General features: G+C 39.9%; 1 protein-coding gene across 5 annotated transcripts in view; it reads right to left on the bottom strand.

Moving 5' to 3' along the window:
- LOC116698781 (microtubule-associated protein 4) overlaps positions 1-24281 on the bottom strand; it is a 90457-nt gene extending 66176 nt beyond the window's left edge. For 4 of the 5 annotated variants that reach the window (XM_032530930.1, XM_032530932.1, XM_032530934.1 and 1 more), the window contains exons 1-2: positions 24189-24281; positions 4050-4249 (exon numbers count right to left, since the gene is read on the bottom strand). In XM_032530930.1, the coding sequence (XP_032386821.1) occupies positions 4050-4239 (190 nt within the window). In that variant the 5' untranslated portion in view covers positions 4240-4249; positions 24189-24281. The remainder of the gene's footprint in view (positions 1-4049; positions 4250-24188) is intronic. The other variant, XM_032530935.1, reaches the window with a different exon arrangement.
- Positions 24282-24526: the final 245 nt, after the last annotated feature.

Genomic DNA, 24526 nt, shown 5'->3' with positions numbered 1-24526 from the left:
AGGGACCGCTAGGAGCATCCCAGCAGGGCTCTGTTATGTGGCTGGGTTGTCAAAACATCTAGCCAGAGTCTTTAAGTCAAAGGGACACCTTCCACAAATCATTCACTGCCTTCAGATCTCTGCTGGAACACCCTTAAAGAATGAAGCTTCATGGGCAATTTTTTTTACTCTTTTAATCCACTAGATATACAGAATAAAAGTAAAAAAACAGAACTGATTGTTGAGGGGTCCTACACTGGTCCCTGTGTTAATGTGTTATCACATGTGAGTCTGTGGTGCAATGCGTAGTTGATTGAAAGTGTTTGACATAAAAACATTTGACAAGCCATGTGTTAAAATGTCTTCCCCACCCATATAGCACACACAGAACACAGCCCACAGGCCTTTACAGTCCCCAGTGTTTTAGATAGTCACAAACACACACATACACGCACATACACAGCCGGAGGACGTGTGCCTGTTTCTAGAGATCATACCAGCTGTACATGGGCATGTCAAAGACTACGTGAAATGATACGACAGCCTCTCATGCTTTATCGTAAAGGATTAAAATAAACACGCACTCAACTTTTGATGTGCCGTCTTTGTTTAGCGACGTAAATATAAAACCAATATTTTGCAATATCTGTTTTCCATCCATAACCTTTATGCCATTACATTACAGTTACATATTGAATCTGGAATTGGTAATAATAGTATATAAACTAGGGGTGGAGCATCTAGGAACTAAGGGTACAGGATGGTGTCGCGATATTTTCTGTGGTAAAAATATAAATATATATTGATACACAGACGCCAAGTATTGACCTTTTATTATATAAATTGCACACTACAATGTAACTTTTTTTTGACAATTCCATTTTGCAGCAATACAGAATGTATCTGCGAGACCCTTGAGTTTACTGAATTGAGCAACAGCGTGTTTTATAGCGTATTGCAAATTTAAATTTGTAAGAGAAAATATGTGTTATTTTGTCTTTCAACAGATACATAGCCTCGCTATAACGTGAAAAATATGGAAGAAAAATGAATGAAAAAAAGAAAAATGAACTTTATGACAGTGAATCACTATATTACGAGATAATTTGACCAACGTGTCCGTCTACAAGTGCCATGAATAGAGTTGTTGCCAAACTCTGGTTGCTTACAGCTCTGGACTGACAGCTAGACAGGTTAACACTAATTGGACCAGAACGTGCCACTGGCTGGGTGCTGATTGTGTGTGTGTGTGTGTGTGTGTGTATGTGTGTGTGTGTGTGGATGGTAATGATGCTAATACAGCACAGTCCTCAGGCTGACACAGTGTAACAATGACAAGAGAATGAAAAGAGAAAGACAGAGAGGACGGTTGGAACAGAGACTGAAAGAAAGAGAAAGCAAATAAATATATATATAGGTTCTAGGGGGAAAGAAATCGGGAAATCAAGATGAGGCCTAAAAGACACAAAAAAGCAGAGAAATAAAGAGAACAAGCCTGATAAAGACAAAGTAAGACAGTCAGCTAATTTTTTTGTCTAGACAGGGTGGGCCAAAGTGTCGAGGCAATTACACTTAAATGCACGCACGCGCACGCACGCACGCACACACTCGTAGCAGGATCCCTGATGGCCCTGATTCATAGACTATAATCTGAGGAGCTTGCAGTGTCTGTACTCTAAACAATAAAAAAGAAGAAGTCCATGACCATTATTGAACTGCTGTTGAGTATGACTATATATATATATATATATACTATATTATCGGAATAACATGATCCCTTCATTTCAACCATTTAAATTCAGCCATAGGCTAAAACCTCTATCAACATGCGGTGCCCTAAATTGTTAAAAACAACACTAAATATTAACACATCATACTGTAAGAACCAGGGAAATACTATGCAAGCAGTGTATGTTAAAGCTTTAGTGCGTAACTTTTTTATATTAACAAACGTCCGTCTCCACACAACTCTCTCTGTATTTCTCAGTATGGCTGTGTTCACAAGATTATGTTGTCCGGTGACTTTCCCGAGGAGCAACTCGAGTGAAGATAGTTACCTCTTCTGAAGAGTCCATGTTTATTTTATCATTCGTGTCCTCCTTGGCTACTAGCAACTGAGTGGAGGAGAGGTTGGGGTGAAGCGCCATTACGGAAGGCTTGTCTCATGTGGATGCACCGACAGAATTCTTTTCATTCCTTAGAATGAAACTACACACTATATCTTGATAAATGACATCAATAAATGATCCCTGCTGTACATTATAACTATAATTATAATTGATTTTGGTAGCTCAAGCCTTGACGACTCCTTTATTTTCCATCTTATGTCTATTGTACTCAAATCCTGCAGTACACTCTTATCTATATTCCTTCTCTCTTAACCTCCCAGCTCTGCCCTCTTCTTCTGTCTGTCATCCATCTATTGTTCACTTCATCCGTACACAGAGCATATGCTATTTTTACAGGTGTTATTTATTCACTGCTGCCACTTATATTCACACTGCACTTATTTATGTCCGTACTGTCTGTATGTTGACACCGCACTACAATCTTTTAACCTTATCTTACTTGTAACCAAATCTCACTTACTTCTACTTAACATTTTCATTTATTTCTTATTGTAGCTATGTTACTTCATACACTATATATTTTACACTTATTTTACCTTGAATTTGACTGTGAGCAACTGAATAATTTCCCTGAGGGGATCAATAAAGTATTCTCATTCAGATTTATGTGTTTCTAAACTCTACAACCGCTATGGAATACGTACATGTATATTACAAGATTACATTTTACTACTATTGCATGTATGATACTTTGCACAAATATTAACCTTTTACAGGAAGGTTTTTAATTGAATTGAAAGAATTTAATTAATAACTTCATTTCAAGGACCTAATTACTGGAAAAATAAATAAACAAATAATTAAATAAATACCAGGTTATAATTACTAATATCACTGTTAAACAGAATTTTAACGGAAATATTTCAGTTCACCACTGAGCTCCATCAGCCTCCAGACACACACATATTCATCTACAGCTTCTGACAGAAATCTGATGAGAAACATCATCCCAAATATATTTGTGGACTGAATTTGAGAAAACAATTACTCATCAAATGAGTATTTTCATCCTTAAAAAGTGCATCTCACCTATTTTACACGTAAAGGTCAGTTTACTGCACATAAGACATATGACTTTGGAAAAGTAATTTGTACATACTGTATAGCTAGCAAAGGTAGGACACTGTAGTTGGTATGTATGCCACGTATTTATTATTGAATTATTGATTGCTGCTGTATAAGACCACAAAGATAAACACAGGGCTTTCAAGCTGGGGGAGCCGAGTTCGTGTCCCGGAAACAGTTGAGAAGAAAACATAAGACTTTCACACAGGAAACAGGTATTTATTTCAATCTTGTCACAATCTTTTTATTTTTTTTATTTTATTTTTTAATCTTAACTAGTTGTTTTGGTGCCTGAACTTAACTGTCATCGCCGCATGCGACCGCCTTTTGTTAAATGTAAAAAAGCCATTAAACTTAACTGTCATGTGACCATTTAGCTGAACTTGTCATGTGACCGACGGTGACGGCTGTAATTTCGTACGATCTCATAAGAATTGTTGCGCATGAGTTTTCATATGATATCATATGAACCTGTTCATAGGAATGCAATGATCTCTGCCAGATTGTTCACGAGTGAAATCCTAATTACGACATAAATGCAAATGTGTGTGTTGGCAGGTTGGGTGGGTGTACGAGCTTTAAAATACTTTAGCTAAAGCTAAAATATGACTGTGTATTATGACTGGTACTTTTGGAAGGTGTAAGCAGAGGGTGGTTATTTGGCTTGAACATGCAAAACCACTGGTATGGTCCTTTAAGAGTGCAGTGAACACACACAAGTAAAATGTCTGTTTTAAACAGTTCACCACCTTGAAACTTGAGGCAGATTTCACCCAGATGACTTAAATTCAAGCCCAGTGAGTTAAAAAAATAAAACAACTTTCTTAATGCCTACAAGCCAATGCCAATCTAACCTCCTCGCTCCCAGCGACTTACCACTCTTGGTGTCCTTTCCATCCAGTAAGGGCCGGTAGTCGCTCTTGGAGACTGTCTCTCCCACCTTGTCATCATAGCTCTCTTTCTCCAGCGAGGCCACGAAGTCTCTCTTCAGCAGGGCCTCAGCAGGGGCCCCACCTGAGACCCCACCTCCACCCCCACCCAGAGCATCTCGCAGGCTCAGGTCCATGTTCCTGTTACTGGAGAGAAAAAGAAGAGGTGTGATTAGGGTTACTCTCTTTACCCAGTCCACTTCACAGGTTGCCTTGACAATCACATTACCTGTGTGTCATAAACGTATATGTTCTTCCTGCCAGTAATCATCACATTTATAATTTACATGTGAGTGACCACTTCACACCTTTTACAAGTCTGTTGATTCAGGTAAGCAACGGTGTGACTGCCCAGTTAACACAATTTGTAGACAGATGGAACCAAAACTGGCACATGTTGCACTGTCCAATGTGCTTTCTCTCCTCCGTTTCTCTGCTTTCACTGTTCTCCGTTCCCTTTCTCTCCTCTCTCGTAATGAGTGAGACACGCTTGCCTGTGGAATAACTTTCTGAGATGAATTCATGTTAGATGATTAAAGTCAAAGCAATGATAAAGTGTGCAAGAACATAATGTCAATGTAGACAAGTTTGTGAAAGTAAAATGTCTTGTGGATTTCTTTTATGATAACTTTTATAACTGTTACGACAGCTCAGTCATGTGTACACATTTTCTGTATGTTACAACATAATGGTCGAAAAGCAAACAGGCTGAACTGACGGTGTGTATAATCTACTTTAGGTTACACTTTACTTAAAGGTATCTACATAAGAGTGACATGACACTGTCACACTGAAACATTATTATAACGTTTTAGTAAGTGTCATTTGGTTTTGTCATGATAAGTTAAGGTTAGGGTTGATGTGTTCATGACCATGTCACTCTTATGTCGATACCTTCAAGTACCCTACTTTATTTACCAAAGATACTGAGAATTTCCTAGAAAGCATAATGGGCCCTATTTCAACGATCTAAGTGCTTGGCGTTAAGCGCCTCGCGCAAGTGATTTTATGACATGTACAAATCCACTTTTGCTAAAAGTAAAAAAAAGGGTCTTTACGCCAGGCGCATGGTTCAAAAGGGTTGGACCTAGTGGCTTAATTAATCATAGGTCTGATTTGGGCGTAACATACAACAAGCAATCAGAGTGTCATCTCCCATTTCCTTTAAAAGCCAGGCGTGTTTGTACCTTGCACATTGCTATTAAGATGGCGGATTTGCTAAGCAGGAGAGATTTTCAGGAGAAGAAACTGCTTGTGCGCGTGACTATTTGACATTGTAATATTTTTATTTTTTATCTTCTGCATGTTTGTGTGCTGATGCGCGTCCCTGTGTGTGTGTAACAAGAAGTTAAAATAACAATGAAATGCTGTGTTATTGACTTTAGACCAGGTTTTTGCGGGTCAATGGCGCGATCACTTTCTGCTGCCTCAAGATAGCAATACGCCAAGAATTCACCTGAACACACCTCCCTGTAAGACCAGCGCGCCCATGGGCGGACTGATGGGCGCAGGTGCATTTGTTATTTAGATGACGAGGATGCTGAATGGGATATTGACAACTGCGTCGGTCTACTAGCAAAGACACTTCTCGTCTGGCTTTGCGCTGCACTGGGTGCAAGATAGGGCCCAGTGTTGTGTTTTTCTTTTCCTATTGTCTTGGAACTCCTGATACTACAGCAGCTGTTTAATTTCAATCAGGTACTTCTCAATCAATACAAAGCTAAATAAAAATGGCCTTTAAATAAGTAATGCAATAAAGCCAACATGAATTCATTAAGTAATTTTCCCCCTACAATAAAAAGCCATGAATTTTGCATAGAAAATGACTTCTAATTCCAAATAATCCAGCAAAACATTTAGTTTTATAGCCAAGATGTGCCGATCTACAGAGAGAATTAAACTGCTGCCTTTCTGGAATGGGTTTGCGCTGGGCAACACACACACACACACACACACACACACACACACACACACACACACACACACACACACACACACACACACACACACACACACACACCACACACACACACACACACACACACCACACACACACACACACACACACACACACACAATGTCAGGCGTCAAGATGGCACCAGTGTGTGGACTGACACAGAAAACAATGGGTGCCAGTGTTTTGATGTCTGTCATACACTGCAAGTGTGTGTTGCCATTAAGGTCGTTTCTACTGATTAAGCTCAAGCGGAAATAAAAAAAGATAATCTAATTGCATGAAAACAAAAATCAGCACAGCATCTAAAAACCGTTCTGGATGGAATAAGAGCGTAAAAGTTATCTGTACTGAAGTAAACACTGTCAAGAATATTATCTGTTATGAAAATACATACATATATCTATATGTAAAAATTATAATCATTTCAGTCAAGACACTTGAACCATTTATGGCAGTAATATGCATTTTAGTTTGGCGGTGTGGCTCTGCTCATGTGACGCTCTTGAACAAATCGGAGCTCACAAACCCCAACGGCAGAGTCCGAGAACATTTGATGAACAAGAGAAAATACAAAAAACATTTAACATTTTTGAACTACAGCGAGGCTCCCATTATTAGGCTGTTAGCATGGTAAACCACCATCTTTCTTTTTGCTAGAAGCCTTGTTTTACAGTAAGCGCAGCCCGGACACAGACGTTCAAAAAATGTTTTATTCTCTCTGACATTGAATAATCACGGAAAGAAAAGTGATTCTATTGATCTACTGCCCTTCATGTCTTTCTTGTAGAGTCAGTGCTTTTTTAATGTCAGAATCTTGTAAAGAAACTGATGACTTCACTTTTTCTCATTGGTTATTAGTTATTGACTGGTTTTAATCAGGTCCTCTTAACTGACCCTGCTTCAGAGCGGGTTAGCTGGGCAGTGTAGGTTACCGTGGTGATGTACCCCAGTTAATAGTAAACCAGCTTCTTGATACCAAAAAACCTGAGTTAATGTAAAATCATAGAAATAAAATGGATAGAAAGGTCATTGAAGTGTTTCCCTTGGTAATTTAATTTGTACAGAACAAAATGGCGATTGTTAGTTGTCATAGGGACAACTTGCTTCAGTTGGGCCGTAAACTGTGTCACAGCTCACTGGGAGGGGAGCCGCCTGACCCAGCTCGAGAGACGTCCGGAGTTCCGGGAGTGAGGAGGGAGAGCCCAGCGGCACTGGGTTAGCGGACCGCTAACGTTAGAGCCAGCCCAACGTGCTTTGTGTGGATGAAACGTGAAGTTCCTTTGACTCATGTAGCGGCTGGCTCTCTGCCTCGTAACGTTACTACTCCACTGCTCATTTGTCCATTACTGCAAACCATCAGCTCCGCGACTTGCCGGAAGTGGGCTTATTATCAGAAGTTAATGTGTTACCGTGGCAATGATACACATAAATATGGCTGCTGCTCGGAAATGGATCAACAGATCCCGTTGTTCTGGACAGAGACCAGTGAAGGATGTTAGAAGCACTTTCTGGTGACGGCAGAGCGTTACTGGCTGAGTCCAACTGAAGCTTGAAGACGTCGATGTGACGAGAGCAAGCTGAGCTTATCCTGTACTGTTCGGGAATTCCCTACTATGCAACAGGAAGTCATGTGGTTATGACACTATTGTCTGCTACGGAGCCATAATGTGAGATACAAGGAAATGGAGCCTTTTACACATTGTTGTGTTTCTTTAGAAATAAACGCTTCAGATGTAAAGTTATTCACTGTCAGAGTGGCGTCAAAATGAATGGCAGTCAACGCAATGCTAACGGTGGATGATGGCTTGGTAGCATCAAAATGGCGCCATAGGAGCTTCGCTTAGTGGACACTCGCTTACCCCCTTGCTCTGACCATTCTGCTACGTCGATTTGAATGGAAATGGCCTTCCTATCCATTTTTTTTTTTATTGTGGAAATCTTTTGTGGACTCCATTGTATTCAAATGCTAATACAGAAACAAGTATTTTCCTCTCTGTCTGACTGCTACGACACTTTAGGGACTGAATATAATGATGCATAATACATAATTCTTCTGCTCCTCCTCTGAAAGATTTGTTACACTCTGCTCTGAAAAACCAACACGGAGAACTAGATCAGCCACAAGGGGCCAATGCAGTTTTGCACAATGCAAAACTGCATTCTCCTGTATGGCTATAAATCAGTGGAATACTCTTCCTGCGGAGCTAATTTCTTGCACTAACTCGCACTCTTTCTCACGCTTAGCAAAGCACTGCTGGTTAAATTGGTTGCTGAATTGATGTGTTTTTGGTTGATGGGGGATAAGCTACAACTAGTTTTAGCTCTAGATGTCGTGGGATAGGGGGACAATAATGTCTGTAGATTTTTATGGCTTTATGTATCAGTGTTTCATACTGTAAATACTTTGTCTGTATTTAATTGTGTCATGTACAGGACCTGTCCAGGGACTACGGGCGCAAACTAGCAATTTGCTACAACTGGGCACACAACATCCGTTAATGTTTTTTATGCACTTTTCCTGTTCAAAAAAATTAATGACAATTATAATTATTATAGTCTAAAAACACAGTGCACAAGATGTGATGTGTTTGGTGTTTTAAAATATGTAAATAAACAGAAGAAGAAGAACTGGGTAGCTAGACCAACATGAACTCAACTTTGTCGACAGAAATCCAAAAGAAAGACAACGATAACAAAATGTAACCAACTTAAATCCATTTTGTTAATTTATTTAAAAACTAAAAATAAACCTCAACCTTAAAGATGGAGTATGGCTTGGATTCACTTTTCACTCCACCGGCTAAATCTCACAAACATAACCGGTGTCCCGACATATAGACAGCATGACCCCTGAACAAACTCTCTGTCCTCTGTTTCTGTTTGTCCCTCCATCCTCCATCCCAGCAAACAAGCTGTCATTGTCTTGCAACTGTAACACACGCACACATGCACACGCACACAGGCCAGTAGCCAGTATGAGGACATACAGTATAGTGTTAGCAGGCCCTGAGTGGAACTGTAGGCCATTGTTTCAGGGGGACCAATACAGAGGACACCTCACACAACACACACAGTTTGGGTTTCTACCTCTTTTCTACCGTCATTTCTCTCTGTTGCTCTATCGCAGCTATGCTATGAATGTCTTTTTTCCTGTTATTGCTTCTGATTTTGTTCAATGTTTCTTTCAAATACATTTCCCTACAAATTCTAGTTACTGAAATGCTTTACTGCACACATTGTGTCTTATAATCACACAGCACTCTCTCTCTCCAACACACACACACTCACAAAAATGGACCAATCCCAAACAGAGGCTTCCTAACCTCTATTACCCTCTTAGCATATTATTCTGCAATATTTATGGCTCCAATGGAGAGGTTTCATAAGCCAGAATGTTCAGTGGCCTGGAGCTGGTGTTCTTTCTTTTCTCCCAGCCATTCTGCCTCTCATTTCTCACAATAGCACTCTTATTAGTTTATATATTATCAATGTGTTTTTTTTTTACTTTACTTATCCTATGCAAATTAAGTATGGCAGACAAAGAAATTCGGTTTTTAACTGATGCTGAAACTTTGTATGACCTTGAATTTAGATTTCGGAGACATTTTGGACGAGTCTTCCAGTCCCTGCAGGCAGGTCGCTAACCCCCGGTCCTACAGGAAAGGAAGAGCACTGCGAGCACATGGGAAATGTGCCTCTTTAAAGCCCTCATCACGGTGGATACAATCACAAAGGACCACAAAGAGCTTTGTATAGCACAAGAGATTACCAAGGATCATTCCCCTCCTTTAGGAAAGAGGAATTGTAGTCCATACATAAGCTATTGCTTCATTTTATATTAAAGCTGCAGTAATCAATATTTGTCTTATTACCAATGTGTAAAATGATTATGTGTGTGAGTTCCTCTTAGTAAAGAATAGAGCCCAACCCACATGGGATTTTTGAGACCGATATTAATATTGATTTTTGAGGGCAAAAATTCCCCAATTTCCAATATGGCAACCGCTGTGACTGACTGAAACTTTCTATGTGGAAGCTCAGAAGGCTGCTTTCATAAACAGCTCATTTATTTAAAGAATATTTAACAATTGTATGACATATGCCGAATACTTTGTTTACCAATTCTAGAAATTAACCCTGATGATGATGATGATGATGATGATGATGGGTTGTTGGGTTGTTGGGTTGTTGGGTGGGACAGCTGTTGCATCGGGGGATTAAAACTATCCCTGCACCCACAATCCCTCGCTCCAGTTTCCGTCACCTCTCCCTCCCTGAACCCAGCCTTCTGCTACATAATCATCTCATCCTCCAAAACACTGACAGTTATCACGCAACCGTACACACAAACACACACACACAAACACACACACATATACAAACACGCACACAAACACACAAACACACACACATTGGCAGGAAATCCAACACATAACTGCACTATGAAAATGCAAGAGATTTGGTGGATTATGTTTTTGTGTGTGTGAGTGCGTGTCTGTGTGTGTGAGAACATTAACCATCACCTAAATTAAGCTCAAACCCAGCCCCCCCCCTCCTCTCCCAGTGACGCCGCTAGAGGAGCAGACATTATTGGCCATAGCAAAAATAATGGTACAGTATAAAATAGTATTTCTTCACTTTGCTTAAAAAAAAGATAAAAACAAACAGTCCACTAATCAAAAGCACTCCATGTGCTTATTTTGAGCACACATATGAGTCAGACAGGATATCCTGGGCAGCTGTTGCCTGGGAACCAGATGAATCTGCAAGCTCATGTTTTGTTTGCTGTTGCAGATAGGTCTGGTCCCCCCACCCTTTTCAAATGTTATCAATCATGTATAGGGGTTAAAAGGGGACCTAGGTTCAGAAGGCCATTATCAATATGAGGTCATAAGGGGCAAGGTTACCTCCCCTTTCACTGCTTTGCCCCCCCACAGAATTTGGCCCACCCATGAGAGAGAGACGTCATGGCATTCAAAACAACAGACATCCACTGACATTAACTGATCTGTCTGAAGATGGACATTTCTGAGTTACTGAAGACAAGTTATTTACCATTTGTTTTTCAGCTGAGCCACAGGTCAGTTGAGTTCAGTGATGAGTCACAGTACAGTGTATAAGTCTGAGCCAATGATGTAACAACAGTGATTAGGGATTACGGCCCCGGGAAGCTGCTCCCTCCTGCCTCCATAGGCTTGATGGTTGCAGAAAATGTAATAAAGAATCAGACAATAATTCTGGTTGGTTTCTTGCCAAATGATGTTAATATACACAATTTATTTTGCACTTAGTGTTTGTCAGAACTTTCTTTATTGCTAGATTTTACAAGGATTGTATTATGTAAAGTGGCAGTGAATTTTTCCAACTCAGTAGAATCACAAGCATCCTGCCTCCTGGCCTGACAACAAGGAAGCACACCACTGCTTTAGTTTGAGTACTCTGAGTTAACTGAAGGACAGCAAGTGGCCAACACTTAGTGATAGCCAAATAAAGCTTCATGAACCCTTTTCTAGCCCACTGGATGGAGCTCTCTTTTCAACAAAGGGTTTAAAGCACACTGAATCAAATTCTTTGACCCTTTTTCTTTAAACCAAGAGCCTCCATCTTGTAGTGTCAACAAATGCAACTAATGGTTCATGACGCTTCATTTGGACATCATTAGCCGACACTGCAGCTTTCAGTTTTGTTGTCTGGAGGGTTCACACACGGTTGAAATGAATGAGAGGCACCAAGTCAGGAGAACAGAGAAAGAGAGAGAGAGAGGTGGTGAGTGTGCGAGAATAAGAGTGCTTTTGTGCTCTTGTCATTCAAAAATAAACATCATCAAGAGGCATTTGGTTTTGGTCACTAGTGACACAGTGACAAATGAAAAGTAGTCAAACTGTAGCCAGGGATAATCACAAGGCGCAAAATTACCTGTATTTTCCCAGTCATTTGTTTTTCTGTGTATCATAAAGGATGTCTAATCTAATTCAGTTTACTATTAATCAGATTGATAAATTTGAGCAGCATAAAGATTAGCAGCCTAAAAATGAAGGTAAATGAAGGCAATTTGGCCAATAAAAAAATTAAAGTGAGTTTACATTAGAGAAGTTTGCCCGACACCATTGTCAATGTCACCAAATAGCCTATATGTTGCTTCTGGAGGGAGTTTTAAACAATGTCACATTTTATTGCATCTTATGGATATAACTGTAATTTCTACTGTAGAGGAGAGCAAACCTATAGCTACCAATAACCTCTGTACTTTAAAGTATCTGTTATTTCCATTTCTGTTGTCGCTTACTCTAAATAAAGGGACTAACAGAAAAAGGTCAGGTTTTATGCACAATCTTAAAGTTCAGAGTGTGTGCTGAGCTGTGTAAAGCATTGTAACACTTTAGCTGTAAGACTATATGTGGAAAATGACCCATTCACCTCTAAAACCAGCTGCATTGCAACTTTAAAGAGTGCTAAGCTATTTCATGTAAAACTGCTGATACTGGACATGCATCAGACGTGTGTGTACTGTAATAAGGTCATGAGTGACGCTAACATGAATGGAAAACACATTTAGATGATAATAGAGCTACAATATAGTAAAAGAATGGGGTTGTATGGAGATACACGACAGGCAATAGTCTTACTGGGGAGGTAATTCAAACTGCTCTGGGAAAAGATTTTATCATAAAAATCCAGACATCTTAAAGCTGAACTACTCAATATTTAAATTTTAACAATGTATCCAATTTCTACTATGTGTAAGCTGTGAGTGTACTTACAGTGATGAACCCACAGAGAATTATCATCAAACAATGGCGCCCGCCCTATATGGAACATTTTAGAGTAGAGAGTGTTATAGGAACAAGTCCTAAAACCTGGAAATGAGTTAGCACTTCCAATTCCGTCATCTCAAAGTCATTAGGTTTTTGAACTGTTTGTCCAGATTCTTTAACTTTAGGTTCAGGTTTTAACAGTTTTTTGGTTAGATGCCTAAAATAAGTTATGTGGTTAACACATGTTTAAGAGATTTTAGCATTGTGTTCTATGACATTAAAATACGGATAGTAAATACCCCACTCGTGAATTGTGGTGGTAACAAGTAGCAAAGTGAGACTGCGATCGTCAACACTAGGAACACGCAGAGGATAAATGAGTAGCCCATTATAGATAGGAGCTAACAATCTGGACAGCTGAAATGTGTCTGGGAGTCCGTTAGCGAGGTCAGAAATCTCAACGCTGAAAGTGATGCTCATGTCTGTTGAATTTGTATAAATCATGCTGTAGGCATGCTGCAGAAGTTTCCTCATGCTTTTCTCCCTTTCTTTTCTTTTTATAACAAAGGTATGATACAGAGGGTGGGGGTTCTGTTTGATTAGAGGAAGTAAATAGTTTATATGGATGGTGATATTAGAAAATAATCCTTCTCTGTGATTAAACATTAAGGACAAAAAGGGAATGCACCAGCAAGGCTGTAACTTAGAAATGCTTCCCATCTTTTAGACTCACGGCATCTAACATGTTAACAAAATCCTGTCATGGCTGCCCAGCCAGTTGCCACGGTGACTCAGCAGCTCCTCGCTGTCTCCTTCTTGACGGGGCACAAGCTCCGACACACACAAACACACATTCACACACGCACAGTGCATCTCTGAAGAGCAGCAGTTTAGATTACTGCTGACAACACACTGTGTCAACCTATCCACACACACACACAAAACAAACATACATGCAGACACACTTACACTTTGCATCAGTACATGAGAGAAAGGTGCAGACAGTCAGCTTGTTCAACAGACCCGGGACTGACTGCACAAATCTGTCAAATGTGGCCCTGTTCTGTGTTTCAAAGTAAGAGAGGATCAAGAAAACCAAGACTGCACACAGGAGATGAGATGGAAAAAACGGTTGGGAGCCAGTGAAGGAGGCCGGAGGTAAAATGAGAACAGAAGAGGATCAGCAGTTAATGATACTGTATCTGTCTACCTCGCCACTCCCTCTGTTTACACTGCAGCTCCAAGTGTGGTTAAAGGACAACACATTTTGATTTAAACTTCAGAGGGAAATATTGTACTTTTTATATTTCTTTTGATAACTTTTGGTTAGTTAACTTGCGTATTCAGATTACTAATACAAAATGCAATTAGCAAAACAATTAGAATGTGTTATCATAGGTTTAGATAAGACTTTGTTGATCCCCCAGGGGGAATTCCACAATCTACTAAGCAGATAACAAAAATGATAAAGTATAAATAAGTAAGCCCCAAATTTACTAGTGGCAACCATAGACCGTTAATATATTCTGTATCATACTATATATATATATACACACAGTCTATGGTGGCAATACTTAAGTGACGGGCACATTAACGCATCATTATTTAAAATCTAAAAGTAATATACATAATTCTGAAATGGGCCATTTTGTATAATGAGTATGATAACTATTCATACTTTATGTATTGTTTGATACTGGTACTTTTATTTTTACTTTAGTAACCTTGACTGCAGGACTTTTACTTTTAGCAGAGTATTTATACCATGTGGTATTGCTACTGTTACTTAAGAAAAAGCTCAGAGTACCTCTTCCACTGTACAGTACATATATTCCACATATATCTACCCCAGAACCAAACCAAAAAATCACCCTTCACTGTCCACCAGTCCCGTACACTGCATCAGTCTTGAAGCAAAATCACTCATGTGGTTTATTTGTGCAAAGAATATGTGGGAGGAGAGAGAATATGAACAAAAGACCCAGGAAAGGATGCAAAAAGAAGCAGAGGGAAGCAGCTGAAGGCTGTATGTGTCCTTTGGAAAGGAAATGCTATAAGTCAAAATCCTCTACTCAGTGTTTCCTTGGGCAAGACCGACAATTTAAAAGGTAAAAGGGTGTATCCTGTCAGAGAGGGTAACTTACTGTAACTCTGGACACCTGAATAATGTCACTGACCTGGGACCACTCACCATAACATTTTTTAGCTATTTGTCTTAATAAAGCCACGTGTAGCCGACAGTGAGTCATACTGTAATTCCAGGACTGTATATTGACTTCTTTAAATTTACAGGACTTCAAACTAAGTTGGAATTAGTTGAACAGATTTCATATAAAATTGTTACTAATACAAAGCAGATATCACACGTTTGCAATGCAATGCCCTCAATCTAGTCAAGAGTATTTATAACTGTATACTATACACACACACACACACAAACACATATACACACTACTGTAACCCTTTACCCAGTGCATTTATCCAGAGTGTACAATAAAGAATATTTGACACATGTTTTAAACTACATAATCCTTGCAGAATCCCGTTTTTCCATCCGTACAGTAGCCTACTACAATATCTGGCACTATGTCAAAGTGTGGCATTGTCTCTTTGACAGCTAGGTATCTGTCATGTTAGACCTTTTGAACATTTCTTTTCTCTGCATTAAGTAAATTTTTTGTTAAAAGTAATTAAAAAAACACACTTTAAAAAGGCAAGTAATGTGGTTTAAATCGTTGCAATTTAATTCTGTCTAACTTTCCGAGAAAGTTAGGGCAAATGGCTGGGAGGAAGCCTTCGGGAAACATTTTCTTTATTGTCCAAGCACACGGAATTGCTATTCCTGGAGCCAACATTTTGTACTACCCTTCTCTCACTCAACTGTACTGTCTGATGTCAGGTCGGATCTGAATCTGAGCCTCTGTTTTCAGCAGGAAAGAAAAGACCTTAGCTTGTTTCAAATCCCAAACCCACAGCTCAAACCCACAAAAGACACACGGCTATCCCGTCCTCCCTGGCTCCACTGTGCCATATGATGTCAGGTCTGATCTGAATCTCAGCCTCCTCCCTCAGCAGGAGAGAATGACCTTTGTTGTTTCCTCTGTATTCTCCGTTTCATCCGTTCACTGCATCTCTAATGTAGAGCCAGATCGGTCAGAGGGCTACTTTTCAAGTCATGACGGAATTGCACAATCTTGGTTTTTATTGGTTAAAATACTTCCCAAAAAAGCCATGCATATCAGTAATGTAAGAGCCAATTCGTGCCCTTGGTATAAATAGGAACCAATATTTGGTTCCTAGGGTGCAATCCGGAAGCACATACAGTTTTTGACCACACACACACACACACACACACACACACACACACACACACACACACACCACACACCACACACACACACCACACACCACACACCACACACACACACACACAAGCGGTGATTTGTCTGGAAACCCAACTAAGATCTAATTGAAATGAATGGAACCAAAGGTTTTAACTGCAGATATGACTTGGAATTTCATTGATCAAAAAGGCAAAATAAGTGCGTTAATTACTCTACCCGTGGAACGGCACCTCAGGGGCTTAAAGCTTGGGCTTAGCCTCTACAAGCAATAGCTATTTATTCAAAAAGCTATTTACTTACAGTTACTCCTTCCAATCATGCAAGAGAAAGTGAAAGCCAGATAACCTCTGAAAAAAAGGGCTGTCAAAACTGGCCAAAAACGACGTTCGAATTTGTTCTAAAAAATCCACAAGTTAGAATATATAGGAATATCTATTTTTGCGCATTATGTCCATAAAAGGGCAAACAATGGCAGACATAACTACTCATGTAACGTTAGACAAAACCGGGCGTTGATTACTCTGCCGTCAAGGAGCCGTTAATAAACAACGAGTCTCTTGCTGTTCCATGAATTTGTCAGACAAGATTTTCCAGTTGTCACTGCAGTTTAAGATTTAGGTTAGTGTCTTTGTTTCACTTTTTTTTTCTTTTTTAAACATAGACTGTATAAAATAGGTTTTAAAGCGCTCCCAACCTTTGCAATGCTCTCCCTTCTCTTCTTTGAGGCCTCTATGTTTACGGGCTTGTGGTGATGCGCAATGTGCTATAGGTGCCAAAAGAATTATGTTTGGTACTGCCAATTTGTTTTGTTATGGTCAAAACAATCGCGGCAGAGAACTTTGATATCAATTCTAAACAAAAAAAATCGTGATTCATATTTCTCTCTGAATTGTCCAGCCTAGACAGCTGAGTTGCTGCTACTGGAAAACAATGAAGATTGTCTTTAGAATCGGCTTTGGTCGCAACTCTAGAAGACTTGGAGTTAAGCACTGAAGTCATTCTTAAAAAAGGAAGATGTGTTCGGAGTTTTACTGACCGGATACGGCAAAAGTTTAATCTACCAACCAGCGTTGCTCTGGTTGAAGCGCTATCCTATTGCTATTGGATTTGAAAGACAACCGTTTATTCCACTCCTCAGATTGAGCCCCAATGGTGAGTTCCCAGACCCAACATCTTGATGTGGGTCTGGCTTGACAGGCTACCGGTGGCACATATTAATTACTGTTTACTTACAGTGAGTATCTGGCTCATCCAACAACAATAGCTCATCTCCCAAGAGTATTTCTGGGTAATGTGCTTATTTAAAACCCAACCCTGTGGCGTGGCCCCCCTTACTGAAACACTCTTGTTGTCGGATTGAGTCAGTACAGAGGTCCCTGGTAATGCTAGGGTCTGTCTGTCTGTCACCGTGTTAGTGAGTGATCTTTGTGAAATCCTTTCATTTTCACAAGGGTGATTCACTTTTAACCAGGCGAGATCACCATGGCAACCAAAACTGAGGCAGCAGCATGTTCAAGTTCAAGCTGTATAACATAGCCCATCTCCTGGCCAATCAGCTCTCTAAAAAAACAAGTCACCGATCAGCAAGAACACGAGCTGCAGACACATTTAGGAAAGAGAACACACTGCACTATTGACAGAATATGTTGCAGGACGATATCCCTTGCAGAATGTTGCTTTCAGTTTTCTTTCAGTGACAACTTATTCTATCAGACGCAAAAAAAAAAAAAATGTCCGCAGGGATTTCAGGTGCTTAAATCCCACTGTGGCAATAGCAATTCTTACAGATTACTTAGCTCTTACATAATTCTCTAGGGCCATCAATAATGAATACAAATTACTACTGCACATTAAATGCCCTGAAAGACTTGCAACAGATTACACCCATTATTTTCGTCAGCACGGTGTGAGGCCAACTTCACTTGGTTCACAGACTCATAGGGAAAAGGGAACATTGCATGAATGAAAAGTTGTCTCCTAGTGTCTTCATTACCAGGCTGTGCTGAGACTGTTACGTCGGCATTGACACTATCTGCAATTTGCATCCCGTTATCTTCTCTTACCTATCCCTGGCAGTAGGGCTGGGTACCAAAGAGGGGTACACGATATATCGGCTCAATATCGTTATTGCAATATATTGAAAGTGTTGCGATAAGTATGCAATATTCTGTTTATTTTGTGGAGCGATTTGTCCCGTCTGTTGGTTGCGTGTCTTAGTTGTGTTTGATTTACAGTAGATTGGCTTGAAACGTTATAATGATCATCATTTCATTGGCCAGTTGCAATGCCACTTGCACAGGTCCACCACAAGACAAGCCCTAAGTAGCATACATCGTGTGTGTATATATATATATATATATATATATATCAACAGAGTGACGATGTAAGTTAAGAAACAGATGGAGACAACAAAACGGAAAGAATCAAAGAAGCAAAAGAAAAGTTGTATCCTGTTCTCTTTATTTATATATTTTATACTGTCCAACCAGTACAACATAGTCCTGTTCTGTAGACATGGTCCTTATTTATTTATTCAGACTAGAGGCTGAGTCAGCTGTACACAGGTATTTATATATATTAGTAACAAATAATCGTCTTCTAACTCCCATCTGCCCTGTTCCTTCTCACGGTAGGTTATGATCAAGCAGCTTTTTCACTATTCCAGGAAGATCTTCTTATGGCTGGAGGGTGCTATCAGAGTCACCTAGCTCTTTGACCCCAAGGTTCTTATGTTTTACAAACTGCTATTATGGGTTAGAGATTGCCTGAGGGATTGCACCACTATTAGATCATATCTCTGCTGCACTGACTGAATCATTTATAATAACAAATAAAGGATTCTGATGAATGGATATTTAAAAAATAAAATACAAACGGACGGTCAACCACGTTATGAGCGTTGGCGTTGCATAGTTTGTCCACCAGAGGGCGCTCTACAACGCCCCTGTTGGAAACCTTGATTTTTTTGTTGTTGTTGTTTTTTTGTTTAAAGGACTTTAAATTTCATATCTTAAATTTGTATTTTTATACATTTTATTTATCAGAACTTTAATATGTTTTGATCCTCTGTTCTGTTGTGACAATAAAACAAATTATTATCATATTATTTTAGTGAGAACTCATGAATAACTACAAATAACTAAAATCTGTTTATGTTTTGTCAGGTGTTTCTGGATTATCGTTTTTAAATATATATATCGACCGATATATCGGAATTAAATAACCAAATATTTGTATCATTACGGCTTTAAAAATCCTTAGCGGTCGGGTTCTACTATGTTGTAAAACTACTTCTACAGTAAAGGTTTGACCAGTTGAGTGACTGGCTGACTGGCTGTTTCAGTGGAAATCTAAGTGACTCTGGATGGCTGGGCGCCTGACAAGGGGACGTTGAGTACACCTGGTTGGATGGCTGCTAGCCTGACTTTCAGCCTGCTGCTGATAATCTAGAAGGGATTGCATGTAATCCCACCAATCTCTAAAGCACAAATCACGGCATCATCATCACAACAGTCATGCATTAGAACATTTCTGATAATCCATCCAGCATCCTGCTTGTGCTTGTCATTTGTCTTTTTTTGTGCTACAGGCACTGAAGGATACCAAAAGAGCTGCATTGGCAAATCTGTTAAAAAAAAATGGTACCTCAAAATTTATATTTCACTGCAAACACAACTGCAGAAATTGCATCTGACTTCCCAAACCCAGTCTAGGTAACCAGTCACGATTAGCCTTTGGAACAGAAGGTGCCACTGGGTATGGACGTTCCAGTGAAGCTGCTCCCACTCTGCAGTACATTGGCCACAATCCAACATATCAGAACTTAGTTTGCCTAGCTCACCACCACGCTACCAGACTTAGCTTAAACTTTTTTCATACTTCGCTTAAAGTCCATCAACCTCGACTGCATTTCGTTGCATTGTACCTGTACATGTGTAATGACAATAAAGTTGAATCTAATCTAATCTGTGCTTATTTGGTCATCTTGAAGAGACATATTTTTCACCAAAGATGACATTCTTTTTTTCACTGACACAGATGTGTTCATCTTTAAGGCCCAATTCATGTTCATACACATCTACACTTTATAATTTGCTCCCCATTCAATCTGAACACACCTTCACAAGCCTAACCCAGTACAGGGTGTCACTGAATCTCTAGCACGGAAACCATCTGCCTGGTATTTCTTTAGATTCTTATATTATACATTTTTTTATATTCTTCAGAGACGATAAAGTTAGAATACAATAGCATGCCACATTGTTCCTTAGTCTGATTCTAATAGTATTGTAAAATTTTGTTTCACTTTACAATTCCTGCCATCTTGCTACGATGGTGATAAAGGAAATAAAGCATGAGTTTCTTCTGTATGCATTGTAAGTCATTTTGCATGAGGAAACCAGCTAGATGTTCTCTTTCTTTCTTTCTTTTCATCTCCATGTGTCATTTTTATTCTTGGCTGTCTGTCTTTCTGACATGCCTGTCTATCACTGACCTGTCAAAGATTATTTCCCATTAAATGTAAGATGTTTGAGAAGGACTCCTGCTAAAAATCTGAGCAAGGAAGGGGCATTGGGGGTAAAGCACACTGTCATTTCATTTAGAGATGGTTCAATGCCATTTTTTGCTCCCCGATACCGATTCTGAGCCGATACCAGTGTGTTATAAATTTGACTATGTTTTAACAGCTGTATACTAATATCCCTGTATGGATGTGATATGACTTCTATCTTTGTTGTCGGACTAGCTCAGGTTAAACTCTTTGTGAAACATGAACAAACACAAACAACGCTACAGAACTTCCTTTTTTTTTTTATCCAGTTTGACAGTTAGTTCAGTTATAACGGAGGAAGAACATCAATAAACTACTTTAACATAGATTTTCTTTAGGGCTTTATTACGTGGTATCGGATTGGTGCATAAACTCCAGTACTTCCCGGTACCGATACCAGCGTTTTAGGCAGTATCGGAGACGATATCAGAACATCTCTAAATTAACGGTAATGAAATGGCAGGCAACAAGAATAGGCCTGCTGTCTGCTAGTAACACAGATTTTTTTCTTTATGTCTTCAATGCTAAATTGTTTAAAAAATGTTGCTGAATTACTGAGGTCTAATCTAATTTCACATCTACATGGTCCACATTCAAGGTCGAAGACTGGACAGAAACAGTGATGTATGACACTCACCTTTAGGACACTCTACTGGGTAAGCTAGAGGTCGCCCCTATTTAGAGTTTTCTTTTTTAGGCTTTGGTGAGTAACTTTTTGATATTAATGACCGTCCGTCACATTCAAGCTTTTGCCAAATGAGTTGCTACAAAGCTATTGAAGACCATCAGCTCCTGGGCGCCTGGGTAGCTCACCTGGCAAAGCGGGCTCCCATATGCAGAGGCTCAGTCTTTGGCGCTGCAGCTCAGGGTTCAAGTTCGACCTGTGGCCTTTTACTGCATGTCTTCCTCTGCTCTCTCCCCCCTTTCCTGTCAACACCTGGCCTGTCTATTAAAGGCTAAAATGCCCAAAAGATTATCTTTTTTTTTTTTTTTAAGACTATCAGCTCAACACAACTCTCTGTATTTCTCACTATGGCTTTGTTCAATAGATTGTGTCATCCGGTGACTTTCATGTGCAGAAACTCGAGTGAATATAATTACGGGTGGGGGTTGTGCGCTATCACAGAAGGCTTGTATCATGTGGACGCGCCGACAGTTTTTTTGTCATTACTTTGAATTCCTCATGGGGGTGATAGAATTACACACTATAGCTTTAAGTAAAATTGCATAGAATAATAAGATTTATAACCAGATGTTATTTGTTATCACATAGTCTAATACCGATTATGACTAGTCCATGGCTAGTAGTTATGTCAAAAAATAAATAGTTAAAACTCAAGGGGATCTTTGATTAAATACAGTGAGACATATGAGTGATAGGCAGAGACAGGCGGTAACAAGGCAACAGGTAGGCAGTGCTGGAGAGCCGAAAAGTGTCTAACAAAGTGTCTAAGAAACGCACAAAGACTGCCAGAAAAATGACTGACGGCTTCAGCCCTGCAGGAACCCCCCTAAACTCTCTGAAGATACCAAGCATATCAGGCTAAAATGACAATTACATTTCATTTTATGTAATGGTGCAGCCATGTTTTGACTTTAAACATTATGTAGCTTCAGTGAAGTGTGAGCATTAGAGCCACTTCTACTGTAAGGGAAATGTAAGGGGAGAATTAAGATGTTCCAACTCCAATATTATTACTACAGCGTGTCTGTGCTGTGGCCCATTTATTATTTAATTTACCATACATTTACTATTACCAAACATAACACCTTAAAGAAGTATTTTACCGCAAGAAAGAGGTTTATTTTTCCTAAAACTGGGCTGTCTAAGCAGTATAAAGGCACAAACATTTTGGAAAATGGTGCTACATGACCAGAGAAAACAGAGAAAACAAGCTGTTTTATTAGGCTTGTGCCAATTCGCGATTAGATTTATAGATTGAAAGGATGATTAGTGATTGTTCTTTTCTATGCCGTTATTAAAGAGATTTTAACTAACCATAAGAATTAAGATGGTATACAAACTAAAAACTACAATCTGTGAGTGTATGATAGTCCTTTTTGCTCAAAAAGTATAAAACCTACAACTTCCAGAATGCACTGCGCTGTACTGGACTAATAAACTAACTCGTATTGTCACAGAAAAGCGGTTGGCTTGTAACAAACAATCTCGCACAGGCTTACAGTTAAAGAGTAAGCGGAATTATGATTCTATGAAAAAAGAATAAGAGGGAAAAAGGCAATACAGTTATATAATCTTGGGTTGATATTTGACCAGTGCTGCTGACTTTTACAGTTTGATCTGAGTTCGGTCTAAGTGTGTGTCTGTGTGCGTAGGTGAGGTCTGTAGTTCAGGGCCATGCAGCAGCAAACTTCCAAGTGACAAGTATTCCGTCAAAGGCATCACCTGGAGGTTCTGCTCTTGGCCTGTGAGTAGGGAGATCACTGGGCACTGGTAAGTTTACCATAGTTCATTTACACATACTGCCAACATTTTTATGATACAACGTTGGATGACTATCAGCAAAGTATCCCTTTAAATTTCACATGTGATCAAAACCAGAAACAGCCAGAGAGAGAAAGACGTAGAACAATGTGTGCTAATCCACACAGAGACAGAGGATGCAGTGTGTGCGTCTGTAGTTGTGTACTAAGTGTGTGTATGTGTGTGTGTGTGTGTGTGTGTGTAGAGTGGAGATGGGGCGTAGTATTGTATAACGACTGGCTTGGTCCCTATAGAACATCACGGACTCTTCTTAAAACTGGTGTATTGCCTCTGTAACATCAGAAAAAAAATGCCTTTATATAACAAGGCCTTGACTGCTCTAGAGCTGCACCTGCTGCCTTCGAGGACTACACTTCTGTAGTAAAAAATGACATAGAGACCAATACCACCAACAACCATAATCTATAGGTTACTGCAATAGCTATAGGGCTGTTAAGGTTAAAGAGGATACATTCTAAATTCTATAGCATTAGATGCGATGAGGCCCCTATACACTCATTAATGATTACTGAGGAGCAGCCTACTATGATCTCATGTCGGGATAGTACAGGAATATCTTTGGTTTACTATAGCCTGGTGCTATTTCAGCAGGGGGGGGTGTACCATCCTGACTGCGGCACCCACATAACAAAGAGACATGAATCCACGGACCTCTGCATGAGAGACACAGAATCCCCCCCTCACACGCCCACTGCCCTCCACCATTAAGATGGGAAAGACCGTGCGTGCACCACGATGTCAAATGGCCTGTCCGCCATATAACAAGCTAAATATAGGCCCAAAGCCATGCCACTGCAGCGAGAGACAAAAATAACGCTATAAATATGACATGAATGAATTTCCCCGCTCATTTAGCAATGCACGAGAGGATGGCGCAGCGCAACGATAGCCTACAGTAAACAACGCTAATCACGCGATGACACATCATATATCAGGTAGGCTATGAATTGTAAAATAATGCACTCCACTCACCGTTTCGATGTGTCCCGTTTCAGTCACAGGTCGCGTGTGTGTGTGACAGACAGAGTGTGAGAGGGGGGGGAAATCTCTCCACCTTTCGCTGCTTGCAGAGCAGACTGGTGCCAGGACTAAGAAACAAGCCCCGCCCCCTTCCCAACCGGCTCAGCCAATCAGTTGCCCGGAGCAAAACAAAAAGCCTGTCTGATCTGCAGGCATCAGGGCTGCTGATGTTGCTGCCTTCATGTGCTGCTGTCATATGAACCTTTTGACTTGATTTTTAAAATACATTGCAGTAAATCCAATAAATAATAGGGGTGGAAATCACCAGAGGCCTTGCGATAGGATATCAT

Source organism: Etheostoma spectabile, chromosome 12, assembly GCF_008692095.1.
Source record: "Etheostoma spectabile isolate EspeVRDwgs_2016 chromosome 12, UIUC_Espe_1.0, whole genome shotgun sequence".
NCBI classification, from domain to species: domain Eukaryota; kingdom Metazoa; phylum Chordata; class Actinopteri; order Perciformes; family Percidae; genus Etheostoma; species Etheostoma spectabile.
The sequence above is the reverse complement of the archived record's forward strand: the minus strand, read 5'-3'. Positions and strand labels throughout refer to the sequence as shown.